The 19,862-nt window shown below is 40.9% G+C and overlaps 1 protein-coding gene and 2 non-coding genes across 4 annotated transcripts in view; 2 read left to right on the forward strand and 1 right to left on the reverse strand.

Moving 5' to 3' along the window:
- Window positions 1-907: 907 nt before the first annotated feature.
- On the reverse strand, window positions 908-980 carry trnak-uuu (transfer RNA lysine (anticodon UUU)). The gene has a single exon. It is a non-coding gene; the product is annotated as a tRNA-Lys (tRNA).
- Window positions 981-1,498: 518 nt separating this feature from the next.
- On the forward strand, window positions 1,499-1,590 carry trnar-ucu (transfer RNA arginine (anticodon UCU)). Its single transcript is given in 2 exon segments — window positions 1,499-1,535; window positions 1,555-1,590. It is a non-coding gene; the product is annotated as a tRNA-Arg (tRNA).
- Window positions 1,591-7,466: 5,876 nt separating this feature from the next.
- The window catches only part of LOC106602769 (programmed cell death protein 4), a 36,917-nt gene continuing 24,521 nt past the window's right edge, over window positions 7,467-19,862 (forward strand). The window contains exons 1-2 of one of the 2 annotated variants that reach the window (XM_014195613.2): window positions 7,467-7,755; window positions 7,875-7,974. In XM_014195613.2, coding sequence (XP_014051088.1) covers window positions 7,929-7,974 — 46 coding nt within the window. In that variant the 5' untranslated portion in view covers window positions 7,467-7,755; window positions 7,875-7,928. The remainder of the gene's footprint in view (window positions 7,756-7,874; window positions 7,975-19,862) is intronic. The other variant, XM_014195614.2, reaches the window with a different exon arrangement.

Raw genomic sequence — 19,862 nt, forward strand, 5'->3', positions numbered from 1 at the left:
TCGTTCATTCAGAGAAGCTGGAAATAAGATGCCTATAGACCACTTTGTGTTTGCAAACATTGCCACACTAGGGTGACTACTGCAAGTTTGGTGCAGAAGACGGGAGTTATCATAGAACTGCAGAGAAAAAAAACATTCATCTAACGTTACGTTACTTATGAGTGCATTTCACACAACTTTTGGATTGTAATTCTTGTATGAATGTCATTGCAAATCACCTGCATTATACTTAAGCACGTCAACTTCAAGTAAAATGTCTCGGGGTAACTTGCTACAGACTGTCAATGGAGCGTTAGAGTTCTAGCTAACTGCTACATCCAAAATAATTTTGCAAAGATCACCACCAAATATAACCTTAGGCTGACAATGTCGTTTTAACAGTCACTATGAGAACTCAAATGTATTTAGTTTAGAAGTAATAGAAACGTAATTCTAGGCTACGTTGAATTGGGGCCCATGGCGATGGCTTTCTTTATGTAGCCAAAAGTCGCGCGCATCTGTGTTGTGTACTGAAAAGGTGCCTTTGTCAGCCCAAAAAGACAAACAGTACATGTTCAATGTCTCCACCTAGCGGCATGTTTGGGAAATGCCCAGATGAGCCCCACATCGAGAAACGTTCAGAGTTCCCGAAAGTGATATTCCAATCAAATCCTGTAAAAGTAGACTGCTATTCTTTATTTCTTATTGACTTATTGAATTATTACATAATTACAGCTTGGAGGCCTTTCAAACTGGTAAATATAAGAAACGAACCTTATGAATACAACGAATTAGTGTAAACACAGAATACAATTTAGGCGGGGTCTTCAAGGTGCCTGTGAGTGCAAAATTCTCGTTCAGCCGCCTAGTTAGCTAACGAAATGTAGATTGTCCAGCAATATTTAGCAGGTAAAAATATTAAAAGCATCGCCCGAACAGGGACTTGAACCCTGGACCCTCAGATTAAAAGTCTGATGCTCTACCGACTGAGCTATCCGGGCTCTTGCTTCAGCGAGACACGTATGTTATTTCAACACATTTCTAAAACTCTGTTCCAACCTAGTGGTCAGCTGTTCATATTCACAATGTCAGCTAGCGCTATATATTCACTTGTTTCACTAAACAACATGTGATTCTTTCTCTATTGACAATGCGAAAGAGCTGTCCCTTTCTGTTCCATTTACTGCAAAACTCGTCCGTGTCAAGCTAAATTTAAGCTGTTTCAGATCTCGGCCAGCAGCCACCAGCAAATGTAATTTGTTACTCAATGCATACCACGGCAATATTATCTGGGCTAATGTAGATTATACTTTATTCACTTAAAAACAAGATGTCGAGTGCATTGTATTTTGTTAACTGAGTTGTTTATTGTATGTACACAAAAACAGCACTCGACATCTACACTTGTCTTCTTTCACGCGACCATTGTGACGTCGTTAGTAACTAGTGTACACACAAAAGCTATACGAAAAGCATCGTTACTGCTTTATATTAGCTAGCGCGTAACCTATCAACAGGTGGCTCCGTGGCGCAATGGATAGCGCATTGGACTTCTAGTCAAGCACTTGAGGAGTGATTCAAAGGTTGTGGGTTCGAGTCCCACCGGAGTCGCATCTTTTGCGCCTTTCAGTATTTGCATGTACAACCCACGCGATTTTTTCCTAATACTCCTCAGGGCATATCAAACATAATTTTAATGTCTATGCATTTCTCACGTCAGGTTTTTTACTTGATAAAACCATTTTTAATAGCATATATCTAAATAACATTGCAATAATAGTTAGTGTAGACCATTATAATCTAGGTAACAAATTACTTTGAAGGGTTTAAATTTGTTTGTCACGTCAATGTCCAAGGTAGGCCTATTTCAATTCATGGGGATTAATGACGAACACTACTGAGTGATGGGCATTTTTCCTTTGAGAACACTGCTTTAAACCTCCGTGAAAGGAGAGCACCACCCGGGTAAGGTGGGCCCATAGTTTTGAAGAAAGGGATAAGCTAATATAGCCAGAAGGCTAATACATTATGAACAGTGTAAGCTAAAACATAACACTATAAAAAATATAAATCCATACATAAACAAGCATAAATTAGAACGTTAGCATGCTAACAGGAATGCTATGTGGCTAATTACACTAGCATGCTAATATAAACTAGGCTATGGGAGCCGCCATCTTGGAATGGTCACATGACAATAATGACAACTGGAAGCGGTAGTCGCATTGGATGCGGTACATTTTAGGCCTATATGTTTCAATGGCAAGGGTGTTATCACATATATAACATATTTGGTGTTACTAATTAGACAACAACCAAAATAGGCCTACTTATTATAACTCAACCAAAAGTGTACAAAACAGGCGATGTAACATGGCATATTACATACAGGTGAAATACTAACCAAGTTATACTGGCAAACAGTTAGGTATAGTTGGCTAGTGACAATGTAATAAAGGGATTGTTACATATAGGGAACAGGAATATACAATATGTTGGAGAATATAACTTGAAGTAATGAAGGCACTCTGGCTCCACAAAGTCCACATACATGGGCAGTGACACTAAGGAGTCCAGAGGTTGTAGAACAAAAAGGTGTCCACAGGTGGAATTCCTTGGATGGGAGAAGTTCTGAGGTGAAGGGCACATTTACTGGTGGAGACAGGTCAAAGTAGCCTAATCGATACAAACCAGATAATTGGCTGCAGCTGATTGGCTAAATATGTCTGGCATCAGAATAATAGTTGCCCAGCAACATGGCAACCAATCAGAGGTCAGTTGGCCAAGGTCAGGGAGATGAGAGAGTTCAATAGCCAGACATATTGGCACCAGAAGATGGCGCGTGTTTGAGTGGGCTGCAGAAACTTCTATGTTATAGTGGAGCCCGACCTGTGCTGTGAGAAGTTATTATATGTATATGCAGCGCATATGGAGGACATTGTTTAGCGTGATGTCGTTTTATCAATGCTATATAGAGTCCATCCTATCTTTTAATATTGTTGGGTGGTTTTGTGCTCTATGGAACACTAGTCAGATTGAATAAGGTAATAGAAATCTGTGGGAAGGTCATTGGAGAAAGCCAGGAACCCATCAGGGACATCTATAAATAAAAAAAAGTGACGAAAAAGGGGGAAAAAATATCATTGGACATTACACACACACACACACACACACACACACACTCCCTCATTGTGGCCCTTCCTCCCACTTACCGCAACCAATCAATCATGTCCCGCATTAAATCAACAAATTCAAACGCCACTTATTTAGAAAAAAGTTGATTTGTCCTATATAGACGTTCCAACCTGTCTCTTGGAATCACGTTGCGCTTATGACAAGATATATATCACAAGGTGGGGTAGGCCTAATGGTGACATTTAAATAACTCTCCATTGTTGAGATCTGATATTCTGCGCAGCGCAAGACTAGAGGTAGGCCAATGTCATAGGCCTATCGTCAACCAATGACATTTCTATTTACAGCTAAACTTGGAGGACAGGTTTCTTCCTAGGTTTTTGCCTTTCTAGGGAGTTTTTCCTAGGGAGTTTTTCCTAGCCACCGTGCTTCTTTCACCTGCATTGCTTGCTGTTTGGGGTTTTAGGCTGGGTTTCTGTACAGCACTTTGAGATATCAGCTGATGTACGAAGGGCTATATAAATAGATTTGATTTGATTTGAGTTGGGACTAACTAGGTCTACTTACAAAAAGCGTGCTTCTGATGAAGCGATACAAAAGTAGGCCTAGGTAATTAGCGGTATTAGAATTAATGAAATACGGTAATTTTGTGACATTTGTGAGCCTCTCAATGCTCATTAGTTGTTAATTCAACATATTTGCTGCTACTTCACTCAATCTCGTTTTTTAAATATCCCTTCCTAACTGTTTTACATTCCGTGAGACCAACCAGAAATGTTTCTTTGGACAAATATTCCCAGATTTTCATAAAACAGTCACACATGTGGTCTCTCGTTTCTGCATGAACACATTTTGTGCGAGGCAAAAGAGTTCGTTAGGTGCGATTCAATTAGCTCATTTGGTGTAGCGGAGGGTGTAGTGCTGCTGGAGCGCACCCGAGTGTCTCTCCACCACTTACAATGGTGTGAGTAAAGTTAAATCAAAGCTGAATCAACGCCTTGGAAGATCACATAATGATTCATTAGTATTCTACATAACAGAAACAAATCTAATAATATTGTATAAAACGTTACTGTTACACCAATAACACCACCTAATTTCTTATGAGATTTTAGGATGGTTAGCTGAATAGTCACACTTTTTTTCTCATGTGGCCAAAACTCAACCGCGCGCCACTAGGCAGAATGTGATTGGATTGAAACAAAATATAGGAAGGCTTTATATTGTTCTTAAGAGAATATGTATGGGCATAGGTAGACGTTGCAATTGGAGGATGCATGTTATGCATATTATACACTGAACAACATTTTTAAATGTAAACATGTAAAAGTGTTGGTCTCATGTTTCATGAGCTGAATAAAATATCCCAGAAATGTTCCATACACACAAAAAGCTTATTTCGCTCAAATTTTGTTTACATCCCTGTTAGTGAGCATTTATGCTTTGCCAAGATAACCCATCCACCTGACAGGTGTGGCATATCAAGAAGCTAATTAAACAGCATGACGATTACACAGGTGCACCTTGTGCTGGGGACAATAAAAGGCCACTCTAAAATGGGCAGTTTTGTCACACAACACCACAGTGCAATTGGCATGCTGACTGCAGGAATGTCCACCAGAGCTGTTGCCCAGAGAATGTAATGTTAATTTCTCTACCATAAGTCGCCTCCAACATCGTTTTAGAGAATTTGGCAGACCACATGTAACCACGCCAGCCCAGGACCTCCACATCTGGCTTCTTCACCTCCGGGAATGTCTGAGACCAGCCACCAAAGAATTTCTGCACAAACTGTCAGAAACCATCTCATTGAAGCTCATGAGCGTGCTCGTCGTCCTCACCAGGGTCTTGACCTGACTGGAGTTCGGCGTCGTAACCGACTTCAGTGGGCAAATGCTCACCTTCAAATGCCACTGGCACACTGGAGAAGTGTGCTCTTCGGGGATGAATCCCGGTTTCAACTGTACCGGGCAGATGGCAGACAGCGTGTATGGTGTCGTGTGGAAGAGCAGTTTGCTGATGTCAACTATGTGAACAGAGTGTCCCATGGTGGTGGTGGGGTTATGGTATGGGCAGGCATAAGCTACGGACAATGAACACAATTGCATTTTATCGATGGTAGTTTGAATGCACAGAGATACCGTGATGAGATCCTGAGGCCCATTGCCATGCCATTCATCCACTACCATCACTTCCTATGTCAGCATGATAGTGCACGACCCCATGTCATAAGGATCTTTACACAATTCCTGGAAGCTGAAAACGCCCCAGTTCTTCCATGGACTGCATACTCACTAGACATGTCACCGCACATTGAGCATGTCACCACCCATCTATGCGAAGGAGATATGTTGCGCTGCATGAGGCAAATGGTGGTCACACCAAATATGGAATGGTTTTCTGATCCACCGCCCTTTATTTTTATGGTAGCTGTGACCAACAGATGCTTATCTGTATTTCCAGTCAATTAAAATCCATAGATTAGGGCTTAATGAATTTATTTCAATTGACTGATTTCCTTATATGAACTGTAACTCAGTAAAATCCTTGAAATTGTTGCATGTTGCGTTTATATTTTTGTTCAGTGTATAATGAGATTCAATAAGCTACATCTGTCGGTGCTGCCTCCTCAAAAAATATCATGTGGGCGAGACTGTCCCGTGAATGTCCCGCAAAATCATCCTGTGTCGTCCTGCATTTTAATATATCAAATGTGGTCACCCTAGGCCCTTTACACAGAAAAAGAGACAACCTTTATGATTGGACAATAGATCCAATAACAGGGCTGAGCTTGCTTTATGCAGCATTGCATCATGTAGGCCTTTGCATCTGTAATTCAAAAGTTATTCATGCAGTATGTCATCTCTATTATGTTGATTGATTCATTCGTCAATAATTTGTAGGGTAACTATAGGCTCCCTTATTCAACCTAAGATATCTCTCTTACCCTCTGTTTCATTCTCTGATACTATCTTGGTTCTCTCTCTTTCTGTCTGTCTCTCTTTCACTCTAATGTCATCAAACTCTAGCTTAATCATATCCAATCTGGTCAATGTATTCATTTGAAATTCAATGCTCTATTGCACTCCTTCCCTGCCTTGATTTCAGTGTTTTATGTATTTCAATATGTTTTATATGTTTTTGTATGTACATAGAGCAGCAGTCTAACGTGCAGGGTAGAGTGCAGTGTCTAAGGTTCAGGGCAGGGTACCGGGCGGAGGCTAGCTAGTTATTAATGTTTAACAGTCAGATGGCCTGTAGATAGAAGCTGTTTCTCAGTCTCTTGGTCCCAGCTTTGATGCACTTGTACTGCCCAATGAGGTGTTAGCTTCACCCATCTTTGTCTCTAAAGCACCAATGGCTACACGTTTTATACTTCTGTGGCTCTCCAAGTAAACAGAGTCGATAAAGCTCTGTAAGGGCCACGCAGCCAGAGCTCACTGAGTGTTTGTACCCTGGGTCCTTTCCTGTCATTGGCCCCTAGGTGCAAAACAGGGAGCAAGCTTTTACTCAGATCAGGCTGCAGAGCAGTGGGACTGTGGTCCATGACCAGGGCTAAATTGACTCCAATTCGCTTAAATCAAGCAATTGTTTATATGGATTTGATAAACATTTAGCTAGATTTTTTTGTGTTTATATAAAATATATTGGAAATGAACCAGTAACAAGGATATTCACGGGGAGCTGGTGTCATCAGTAGGTCAGAGACACAAGTCTGACTCTGACCCCAATCCAACTGTGAAGGAAGAGGAAGCCATACCTCACTCACATTTGCCACTGGAGCTATTTGTTAGAAATGAGAATGCCGCTATGCAGGCTTTGCATTTAATGTGCCTTGCTCAGTTGTACTAAAAGCAACTGCGTGTGTACATCAGAGCATATGATTATGTGTTACTACATTTGTATGCAAATTAAAGCTGCCTTGTTCATTCATACATAGGATTCATTCCTAGTTTACAAATGCAAGCAGATAATTATTTTGTGGTGTAATGTTGCTAGAACACCATAAGGTTAAAAAAAAACATACTACTCATAGCATGTTTCAACAGCATTGAAACATGCTATGAGTAGTCTGGTCAAGCTTCATGAAATGTATCGATTGTTGCTTATGATTGTAAATATATCACCTCCATTGTCCTGTCTATATTGTACTGCTGTATGATTGGTCCTTGCAATCTCGGTTCCATGGGACGACCCTACCCCATTGAAGTTGAAATAAAAAATGGTTACGGTTAGGTCCGTTATGATTAGGGTAACAGTAGGGGTTAAGTTTAGGGTTTAGGGTAGGGACGTCCCAAGGATATCGGATAACACTAACCCCAAATGATTGGCCAGAACAGATAAGGACTTGCCCATGTATTAACCACTCCCCGCTCGCGCTTTCTTCACGTGATGTTAAGACAGACGTTCCAAAGTTAAAAACAGACTTTGTTTATTTTCAGGTCGCTGCGGAAAGGTGCACGAACTAGTTCTCTTTTCTCATTCTCTTGTCAGATTTATTGTGAAAGGAGTAGGAGTTATATATTACTTTCATAAAAATAAAGTGTCGAATTTATTTGACATTAATTTTGCTACAGCATTTCATATTTTTGGGGTATTATAGCTGACGTTATATAGCGCGAGCAAGCAAACTGTCTGAGGGTGAGGATGAACGTTCTCACAATTTGTCATGCATGTGCATAACATCAGTGTATACTTTAGATGCACATTTTGTTTGTTCACGGTGTTTTGCACGTTTCTGCTATTTGTTTTCGTGACAGACCAAACGGTGGGGATTGCTATTAAACGGTAAACAACCATTTCAAGACAGCGCCATGGCGACTGAAGGGGAGACATGGACCACCGTTCAAAAGCATGATGGTGAGTTATTTGAATAGCATATGCACGAATGCATGCTTATTTCAAGGCAGTAAAATCGTTTGGCTTGAACGAGGAAATCATGTTTGCCCACTTCGCTATTGTCTCAAAGGGTTGGGTTGCAGTTCCAGCCACACTCCACCATGTGCTCTCGTGCTCTAGCACTTGTACTAGCGCGAGCCAGTTAGCAATGAAGCTAGATAGCAAGTTGGGTCGACGGCCAACACACAAATTGCTGAACGACACATTTGAGTATGTATAGTTTTTTTATGGACCCACTGTCTTGCTGAGCATATGTGAACACTCTCTCTAATATTTAACCCATTCGAAACGTGTGTTTTTGTAGTGCATTGCCTTCCTCTTTACATCTTGTTACCTAACTGGCTAGCCAGATACGTTAGCCTTTCGCCAATGGACATGCTGTAGTACACCGTTGTTGCGCAATCAATCACTAACAGTTATATACTGTCCTGTCAAATGTTTAAATTACGTTCATTTGTCTACATATTTATTTGTATTCAGGGATGTTGTGTGATTAACGTTACTGCTTTGAAGAACACGTTTCCTGTACCTCTTGTCTGGAATGTCCATAAACATTGATGCAACATTGCTTTAATTTTTGGCCAATGCTATATGTTTTTAATCAATCTCGGTAATTTGATTAAACACTAAATACCCTGACAAACCCCATTGTTTTGCATAAGCATGCGGTCAAACGACGAACTCAATGTTCATGTTGTCAAACAACACCACGCCCCCTTTCAGAAGCGCAATCCGTTCCGTGCAATACCATTTTTTATTGGGCTACTTGAAAAATACTTCAACGAACATCCAAATAACTTTTATGCATATTTAGTTAAATACAACGTGTATGACATTGCACATCATTCATTATGTTGAATGGGACGGATTTGTAAACAAGCTCTAATCATCCTTCACAACTACACAATAAACCCAAGATAAATGACATAAAGAATGATGGTTAAAAAGCTTTGGAAACTCTTTATTTATATTCTGGGAAAAAAGGCAAACTCGGCTCCATCATTCATTGAAACAGATGGCTCATTCATCACAAAACCAACAGATATTGCCACCTACTTTAATGGTTGTTTTCATTGGCAAGATTAGCAAATTTAGGCATAACATGCCAGCAACAAATGCTGACACTACACATCCAAGTATATCTGACCAAATTATGAAAGACAAGCATTGTAATTTTAAATTCTGTAAAGTTGGTGTAGAAGAGGTGGAAAAGTGATTGTTGTCTATCAACAATGACAAGCCACCGGGGTCTGACAACTTGGATGGAAAATTAGTTTAATAGCGGACGATATTGCCACTCCTATTTGCCACATCTTCAATTTAAGCCTACGAGTGTGTGTGCCCTCAAGCTTGGAGGGAAGCAAAAGTCATTCCGTTACCTAAGAATAGTAAATCCAATATACTAGCTCAAATAGCTGACCAATCAGCCTGTTACCACCCCTTAGTTAACTTTTATTTTTTTTGGACCAGATTCAATGTTATTTTTACAGTAAACAAATTGACAACCTTTCAACAGCCTTATAGAGAAGGATGGCACCACATTCAACAAGCACAGCACTTACACAAATTACTGATTGGCTGAGAGAAATGGATGATAAATAGATTGTGGGGGCTGTTTTGTTAGACTTCAGTGCGGCCTTTGACGTTATCAATCAGTCTGCTGCTGGCAACTTGTGTTATGGCTTTACACCCTCTGCTATGTTGTGGATAAAGAGTTACCTGTCTAACAGAACACAGAGGGTGTTTTTTAATGGAAGCCTGTCCAACATAATCAGGTAGAATCAGGAATTCCCCAAGGCAGCTGTCTAGGCCCATTTACTTTTTTCAATCTTTACTCATGAATTCCCACTGGCTTTGAGGAAAGCCAGAGTGTCTATGTATGCGGCTGACTCAACACTATACATGTCAGCTACTACAGCGATTGAAATGACTGCAACACTTAACAAAAAGAGTTGCAGTTAGTTTGAGTGGGTGGCAAGGAATAAGTTAGTCCTAAATATTTCTTAAACTAAAAGCATTGTATTTGGGACAAATCATTCACTAAACCCTAAACCTCAACTAAATCTTGTAATAAATAATGTGGAAATTGAGCAAGTTGGGGTGACTAAACTGCTTGGAGTTACCCTGGATTGTAAACTCATGGTCAAAACATATTGATACAACAGTAGCTAAGATGGGGAGAAGTCTGTCCATAATAAAGCGCTGCTCTGCCTTAACACTATCAACAAGGCAGGTCCTAGTTTTGTCGCACCTGGACTACTGTTCAGTTGTGTGGTCAGGTGCCACAAAAAAAAAAAAAAATAGGAAAATTGCAATTGGTTCAGAACAGGGCAGCACGGACAGCCTTTGGATCTATATAGAGAGCTAATATTAATAATATGTATGTCAATCTCTCCTGGCTCAAAGTGGAGGAGAGATTGACTTCATCACTGCTTGTATTTATGAGATTGACATGTATTGACATGTTCAATGCACCGAGCTGTCTGAACTACTGGCGCACAGCTCGGACACCCATGCATACCCCACAAGACATGCCACAAGAGGTCTCTTCACAGTCCCCAAGTCCAGAACAGACTAGAGGTCGACCGATTGTGATTTTTCAACGCCGATACCGATTATTGGAGGACCAAAAAAAGCCGGTATTGATTAATCGGCAGATTATTTGTTTTATTTATTTGTAATAATGACAATTACAACAATACTGAATGAACACTTATTTTAATATAATACATTCATAAAATCTATTTAGCCTCAAATAAATATTGAAACATGTTCAATTTGGTTTAAATAATGCTAAAACAAAGTGTTGGAGAAGAAAGTAAAAGTGCAATATGTGCCATGTAAGAAAGCTAACATGTAAGTGCCTTGCTCAGAACATGGGAACATATGAAAGCTGGTGGTTCCTTTTAACATGAGTCTTCAATATTCCCAGGTAAGAAGTTTTAGGTTGTAGTTATTATAGGAATTATAGGACTATTTCTCTCTATATGATTTGTATTTCATATACCTTTGACTATTGGATGTTCTTATAGGCACTTTAGTATTGCCAGTGTAACAGTATAGCTTCCGTCCCTCTCCTCGCTCCTACCTGGGCTCGAACCAGGAACACATCGACAACAGCCACCCTCGAAGCAGCGTTACCCATGCAGAGCAAGGGGAACAACTACTCCAAGTGTCAGAGCGAGTCACGTTTGAAACGCTATTAGTGCGCACCCGCTAACTAGCTAGCCATTTCACATCGGTTACACCAGCCTAATCTTGGGAGTTGATAGGCTTGAAGGGGTGGGTATAATTTGTGGAACGTTCCAATAGGAATCTGTTCCAAAAAACGTAAAGTAAAAGGTTGCCAACCAACAACGCATACAAAGTAGCAACGCATACAAACCTAGCTAACTAGCTGCCGAATAGGCATCAACTCACCACGTAGCTTATTCTTAATGTTTGTCCATAGGCAATCAGAGTGAGGACAGACATTTTTCGGAATAAATGGGATGAGTGAAAAACGCAATGAAATAGACCACTGTTTTTTGGCAACCTTGTTATTTACGAAGTTTTTGGAATAGATTCCTGTTGGAACGTTCCACAAATTATACCCACCCGGCTTGAAGTCAAACAGCTTGAAGCACAGCGAAGAGCTGCTGGCAAAACGCACGAAAGTGCTGTTTGAATGAATGCTTACGAGCCTGCTGTTGCCTACCACCGCTCAGTCAGACTGCTCTATCAAATCATTGACTTAATTATAACATAATAACACACAGAAATACGAGCCTTAGGTCATTAATATGGTCGAATCTGGAAACTCTCGAAAACCAATTTTTTTTTTCCCTCAGTGAAATACGGAACCGTTCCGTATTTTATCTAACGGGTGGCATCCCTAAGTCTAAATATTCCTGTTACATTGCACAACCTTCAATGTTATGTCATAATTACGTAAAATTCTGGCAAATTAGTTCGCATCGAGCCAGGCGCCCCAAACTGTTGCACATACCCTGACTGCGTGCAATGAACGCAAGAAACGTGACAATTTCAATGCAGGTTTAAAAATATATACTTGTGTATTGATTTTAAAGAAAGGCATTGATGTTTATGGTTAGGTACATTGGTGCAACGACAGTGCTTTTTTCACAAATGCGCTTGTTAAATCATCACCCGTTTGTCGAAGTAGGCTGTTTCGATTAAAAATTAACAGGCACCGCATTGATTATATGCAACGCAGGACACGTTAGATAAACTAGTAATATCATCAACCATGTGTAGGTAACTAGTGAGTATGTGAAGATTGATTTTTTTTTTTATAAGATAAGTTTAATGCTAGCTAGCAACTTACCTTGGCTTCTTGCTGCCCTCGTGTAACAGGTAGTCAGCCTGCCATGCAGGCTCCTCGTGGAGTGCAATGTAAGGCAGGTGGTCAGAGCATTGGACTAGTAACCGGAAGGTTGCAAAAACGAATCCCCAAATCCCCCCTGAACAAGGCAGTTAACCCCCGTTCCTAGGAAGTCATTGAAAATAATGTGTTTTTAATCTGACTTGCCTAGTTAAATAAAGGTGTTAAAAAATAAATATCGGTAAATCGGTGACCAAAAATACCGATTACTGATTTGTTATGAAAACGTGAAATCGGCCCTAATTAATCGGCCATTCCGATTAATCGGTCGACCTCTAGAACTGACTATGGAAGGCGCACGGTACTAAATAGAGCCATGACTACATGAACTCTATTCCACATCAAGTAACTCATGCAAGCAGTTAAATTTGATTAAAAAAAAACATCTTAAGGAACATCGGTGACTGTGAAGCAACACAAACATAGGCGCATATACACACACACACGTACACATTGATTTTTGTACTGAATATGTGGTAATGGTGGAGTAGGGGCCTGGGGGCACACAGTCTGATTGTATTGTAATGTTTTTTAAATTGTATAAACTGCCTTATTTTTGCTGGACCACGTAGCAAAATGGTCGCATGACGTCTTGCATTGACCGAAGACATGCTGTTTCATGTGGCTATGGACTTCTACATAATAATTGTCTTTCTCAGAAAAAAAAATCGAGATTAGTAGACAGAAACACAACCCTGTGTAACCTACGACTGACTACTCATGCTGAGTTGATAACCTGTGGGAATTTACCACCATAAAGTAAGATACTCTAGATTAATAAAACAGGTTTTGGCATGGACATTGAGGGCATTACCATTTTAAAGTAGTCAACTGGGTGGAACTTCATATGGGTGAAGGAAGGATCACATGATTCCATCTGGGTCATCAGGAGGGATCCGCCAATAGATTATGCTTGTGAGGCAAATATTCCATAACTGTAGGTGTCAGTAAATCGCCATCCTTGGCTTTATACGTGGTCAAACAACTCTGGATGGCAGTATGCACCCTTTCAGTTTGTTTGCCAACTTGTAATAGTAGAAGAAAATTGACTACTTCAAAATGGAGATGGCCTCAATCACGCTGTCTGTGTGCTCACAGACGCCATAATGGGACATATACAAAGATGATATCTCTCATTCTCTATGTTTGCCCCATACAACTGGGTAAAATCTATTTGAACGGCCCTCCAACTGGTAGATACTAGTGGGGAAACTAGTCGATCATCCTTCAGCTCCAAGTGGGAGGTGGTAATTTACCATTTCAAGTCGTAAATACCAGTTGGATGCATTTGCAAGCTTTGAACTCATTGAGAAACACCCAATTTGGATAATGGCCAACAAGCTGTGGTCAACCATAAACTAAAAGTACAGATATCAGGCTTGTAAACAAATTATAGTGTTCAAAAACCGTATGAATAGATTGCATTAAAAATGTTTTGTAGTTGCATTTATCAAGGTAATTTCCTTAGGTGACGTCAGAGGTCGCCATGTGGGAGAAGTTGGAGTTCAGCGACGATAAATACGTTTCCCACAAGGAATTACCAGTTGGAGGGCCGTTCAAATGTTTTCTTTCCCCCCCAGTCTTATGTGGTAAAGACTGATGACCATCATCTTTACATGTCCCATTATGGCGTCTGAGCACAAATTTGAAGTAGTACTTTTCCTTATCTACTACTTCTATTAGTTGGCAAAAAAAACTGCAAGGGTGTGTACTGCCAGTATGTTGCCTTTTTATACCTCTTCAAACAAGGTTAGTGATTTAATGCCACCTATATTTATGGAACGTTTGCTCACGTGTATAATTCATTGGCTGATGAACTGGATGGAATCATGTGATCCGTCATTCACCGATGGGAAGGCCCACCCAGTTGGCCCACCCAGTCCACCATTTAAAATGGTGGAAGCCCTCAAGGGCAATGTCCATGCCAAATTGGGTTTTATCTATCTAGAGTCCTATCTAACTCTGTTGGGAAATTCTCACTTCCCACTTGGTTACTAATGCAGCATCAAGCCTTACAAGATTAGTAACGTGGGCATGTACAGCTCGCTATATGGACCAATAGAAATACTTGACGTAATGCATGTGCTTAATGTACTAATGTGAAATGGATGCCCTTTTTATTTATAGTATATACACATTACTATGGTTTGGAGATCGGGTTGCAATTGTCATTTGTTCAGTATTACCAAAACCAACCTACAGTTCCTACTTGAAATATCTGATAAGGATTAAAATAATGATTACAATTCAGTGAAAATATTTTATTCATGAATATTAAATCCATCAAGTGTTAAGCATAATTAAACCCAGGGTTTCATTCTAGTGTCACGTGTGAAAATACTCAAGTTATTGCCATTTGTAAAGTATATACATTGGAATTTCTCAGTGTTGCTTAGCAACACACAACCTCATTCATAGTAATTTCCATGCTTTGTCATTTTGGTTTCCAATTTTTTATTTTATTTTTTCATTCATAATGACAAAAACATGGAAATTACTATGAAATAACAGTTTCAGTTGTGTATATTACTCTTTTTATTTAACTAGTGTTATTTTTAACAACTCAGTCATCTCATGTCTGCGCAGGCAGTAGCAATCAAACAGCCACACAACATTCTCTGTGCTCCCCATACTGTACTGTCTTTAGTCCTCCTATTTAGCTAGGCATGCTGCAGAGCGGTCTGACAATCATTTTACTAGTTCTTCAAAGTAGATCGGGCATACTTTTACGAACTGTCTTTATCCCTCTCTTGGTTGTGTTGTTCCTCTCTCATGCGGTCTGCGGGTGTCTAACATAGCAGGCATAAGTGTATTCATCTCGGTCCGAGCCGGGGGAAACGGGCGCAATGGATTATGGTCATTGTAGTTAATTACCACATTATTGTGCTGAACTAGACTGAATATTTTCTTAATGAAAACTACAACTCCCTTCAGCCCAGCGTCCCACATAGGTCTTGGCATGATTTCTCTCCTAAACTAAATGGAATTGAAGTAATTGAACCAAATTTTTGTTGTTGGGGTGAATCACTCGGATCTACTGAAAATATTTTAAGAAAACACACCAGTACAGTTGTGGCCAAAAGTTGAGAAGGACACAAATATTCATTTTCAAAGTCTGCTGCCTCAGTTTGTATGATGGCAATTTGCATATACTCCAGAATGTTATGAAGAGTGATCAGATGAATTGCAAAGTCCCTCTTTGCCATGCAAATGAACTGAATCCCCCAAGAACATTTCCACTGCATTTCAGCCCTGCCACAAAAGGACCAGCTGACATGTCAGTGATTCTCTCGTTAACACAGGTGTGAGTGTTGACAAGGCTAGAGATCACTCTGTCATGCTGATTGAGTTCGAATAACAGACTGGAAACTTCAAAAGGGGGGTGGTGCTTGGAATCATTGTTCTTCCTCTGTCAACTGTGGTTACCTGCAAGGAAACACGTGCCATCATTGCTTTGCACAGAAAGGGCTTCACAGGCAAGGATATTGCTGCCAGTAAGATTGCACCTAAATCAACCATTTATCGGATCATCAAGAACCTCAATGAGAGCGGTTCAATTGTTGTGAAGAAGGCTTCAGGGCGCGCAAGGACCGTCTCCTAAAGTTGATTCAGCTGCGGGATCGGGGCACCACCAGTACAGAGCTTGCTCAGGAATGGCAGCAGGCAGGTGTGAGTGGATCTGCATGCACAGCGAGGATGGGCTGGTGTCAAGAAGGGCAGCAAAGAAGCCACTTCTCTCCAGGAAAAACACCAGGGACAGACTGATATTCTGCAAAAGGTACAGGGATTGGACTGCTGAGGACTGGGGTAAAGTCATTTTCTCTGATGAATCCCCTTTCTGATTGTTTGGGGCATCCGGAAAAAAGCTTGTTCGGAGAACACAAGGGGAGCACTACCATCAGTCCTGTGTCATGCCAACAGTAAAGCATCCTGAGACCATTCATGTGTGGGGTTAATTCTCAGCCAAAGGAGTGGGCTCACTCACAATTTTACCTAAGAATACAGCCATGAATAAAGAATGGTACCAACACATCCTCCGAGAGCAACTTCTCCCAACCATCCAGGAACAGTTTGTTGATGAACAATGCCTTTTCCAGCATGATGGAGCGCCTTGCCACAAGGCAAAAGTGATAACTAAGTGGCTCGGGGAACAAAACATCAATATTTTGGGTCCATGGCCAGGAAACTCCCCAGACCTTAATCCCATTGAGAACTTGTGGTCAATCCTCAAGAGGCAGGTGGACAAACAAAACCCCACAAATCCTGACAAACTCCAAGCATTGATTATGCAAGAATGGGCTGCCATCAGTCAGGATGTGGCCCAGAAGTTAATTGACAACATGCCAGGGTGGATTGCAGCGGTCTTGAGAAAGAAGGGTCAACACTGCAAATATTGACTCTTTGTATCAACTTCATGTAATTGTCAAAAGCCTTTGACACTTATGAAATGCTTGTAATTATACTTCAGTGTTCCATAGTAACATCTGACAAAAATATCTAAAGACACTGAAGCAGCAAACTTTGGAAATGTAATATGTGTCATTCTCAAAACTTTTGGCCACGACTGTACATAATACAACCCCCCCTCTCCCCCCTCCCATATAAGACAAGAAAGTGCAAGGAATATGCACTTTAAAGGTGCACTCCATGCTTGAGTCATAGTGGTTTCCCATAGTGGTCAATACATCTGCACATATGGGTTGTTGCTCTTCCATATGAACTCTGTTGGCCCAAGTCTACTCGAGGAAGGCCTGTCGCGCTTGATTAAACAGCTCAGCTGCTGTGGTGGTAACACTCCCTGTCAAAGACGCCTTTGTGTGGGTTGGAGTAAAAACCCTCCCGCAAACAGAGGCCTATGTGGGTCTATTGAGTTCAACACAACTGTCAGTGAAATTATTTCACCCCTGAAATGATGCAACGTCCATACCACTGCTTACATATAGCCTAGCAGCAACTGCAACAAATTGCATTTGAATTATTAGTAGTATAGTTGTTTGTTGACATTCTGATAATATACTTGCTATGGCATGTCTTTATTTTATGATTGTCTGAAGCGAGTGTGGAACGTAACCCAGCTTTTGAATGGAGCAGCAACCTGCCTATGGAGTATTAACGTGATAGGCTGCAGTGTTATTTTAGCAGCATTGTAGGGTACTACCTGTCAGCAGAACATTTATATAGATAGTAGTCCTGAGGTAAATATAGGCTGAACAGTAAAGCATAATGGAGCGTGCACTGCACTGAAACGGCCGCTTAATTTCAAATGAGGACCAAAAACAAACCCAGCTGGAAAAAGATATAGCCTGTCCGAAATGGCACCATATTCCCTATCACCTTATGCTATTTGGGATGCAGCTTAAGTCTAAGCAAAAGACATTGAGCCTCATTGGCTCTTTTTAGTGCCAACGATTATTTACTCTCAAACAATGTGTCATTTAAAGGAGGTCAAAACAACAATAATAGGTCTATCTTCCCATTTAAGCCCAGTCAACTCGTCTGTCTGGACAATCCTGTCTGTCCACCCCTTACTGACAGTTGAACACCGCCACCCCCCCGGACAGAACCATCAACCAACCAGACCCCTCCCTCTCCCTCCTTAACCCAATTTGCTTGTTCGTGTTCAGCAGGGCACATCGTATAAATACATTTAGCAACATAAATCAATTTGTGTTGTAGGTCTAGGTAGTAGCATCTCCCCATTTCACCTGGTTTGAAAACAAATTCTCCACACTGAACACGGCCATGTCGGACAGCAGTTTTGGACTGCATTTCATCATGTGAAGGCCCCCTCCTTTGCCTTGTCTTTAGGGTTGCAAAACTTTGGTAACTTAACCAAAATCCTCAGGTTTTCTAGAAATCCTGGTTGGAGGGTTCCTGGATTTCTTGCCTATTCCTTCCTGATTCTGTTCATCTTCCAACCAGGCGTTTTGAGAAAGTTTACAGAGTTTTTCAAACCTACTTTGCATCCATTACCCCGCTGACTCCAATCTGTTTGGCTGTGAGGGACCTTACTGAACTGCCACTATCACCTCATACAAAGCAGCCATTACGACTGGAACTGGGTCAATTCTCCCAGCTCCACTGACCCCTAAGGCCCCAGCCTCTCACCACGTCCAAGCCAGTGCCAAGCGTAAACAGTGTACACACACTAGGTATGTGACAAATTAACAATTTTACTTTTAAACATTTAAACTGCACATTTTTTGCTCTTAAAATGTGAAGTAAAAAAAATCGTAAAATCCCATGTCAATTCACAATGCAGAATAATGGTCCTGTTACGTATGTAGGACCGCTAAGGCCGGGCAATGAAGTTATATCTACCGCAGTCATATACCCTTGAATGCACCTCGGCTACGACAAGTGTACACTATGGATTTTTAACAACAACACGAAAGCTTCTCTGGAGATGCCCGTTCAGTGGTACTTCGAAACTATTTTACTTGTCTGTAAAGCAATGCCGCTTCTGAAAGGAATGCCGTCCATCACTAGGCGACCAGAACTGTCAATCAAATAATCTTGAGCTGCCTGCGTGCAGCTAGCCTGCTGCCTGCTCACCGACCACTCTTTCCTAAAAAAGTACTTTAAAGTTAGTTAAATACTGTCACTTACCAAGACATTTAGTAGAAAGATGAGTCGATTCCTAGCGGAAAAGGTTCTGAAGCCCTATTTGAGTGGCTTGTTAAGTTTCTGTTGTTGAATCTTGTGTAAATATTTGTATGAACATGTTAAGTTTGAAAGTTGACAGTGAGTACATTTATTTTTTTGCTGCGTTTATATTTTAATCTTTATTTAACTAAGCAAGTCAGTTAAGAACAAATTCTTATTTACAATGACTGGCTACCGGGGAACAGTGGGTTAACTGCCATGTAAAGGGGCAGAACAAAGTTTTTACCATGTCAGCTCGGGGATTTGATCCAGCAACCTTTAGGTTACTGCCCAACGCTCTAACCACCTAGGCTACCTGCCCTATAGGCAGGTCGGCCACCAGACAGACTGAATCAGGACCGTGTAATAGGCCTATCAGCAATCAAAAGCTGTATCTCGCAATGGAATGCTATATTTCCTGGCTTGCAATGTCTCGCAACGTCAGTAAAGCAGGGCCTATCACCAATGAGTAGGCTAGGATATTCTATACGTGACAGACTGAACACACGCTCGCAACATTAGTGTAGAGAGAGGGCAGGCGAGCCAGCAGCAATGTCATAACATTTTGTGGGGGGGGCAGTTTCAGTTAGAGATCCTAATTTCGTTCACACAAACAAAGGCCAACTGAATACCGTTTACAGTTATAGTGGGAGTTAATCTCACGATTACCCATGTAGCCTACAGGCTACTAACACAGGAATACAAGGGGTTGTTTTTGCCAGCAAAGTTTCCCGCTGACCTGGATCAAGCCCAAAGCTTTTAGGAGGATCTGCTGTCTGCCCTGCTGTTTAGTGTTTTATTTTTATTCTGGTTAATTTAC

This window comes from Salmo salar, chromosome ssa04, assembly GCF_905237065.1.
Source record: "Salmo salar chromosome ssa04, Ssal_v3.1, whole genome shotgun sequence".
Lineage (NCBI taxonomy): Eukaryota > Metazoa > Chordata > Actinopteri > Salmoniformes > Salmonidae > Salmo > Salmo salar.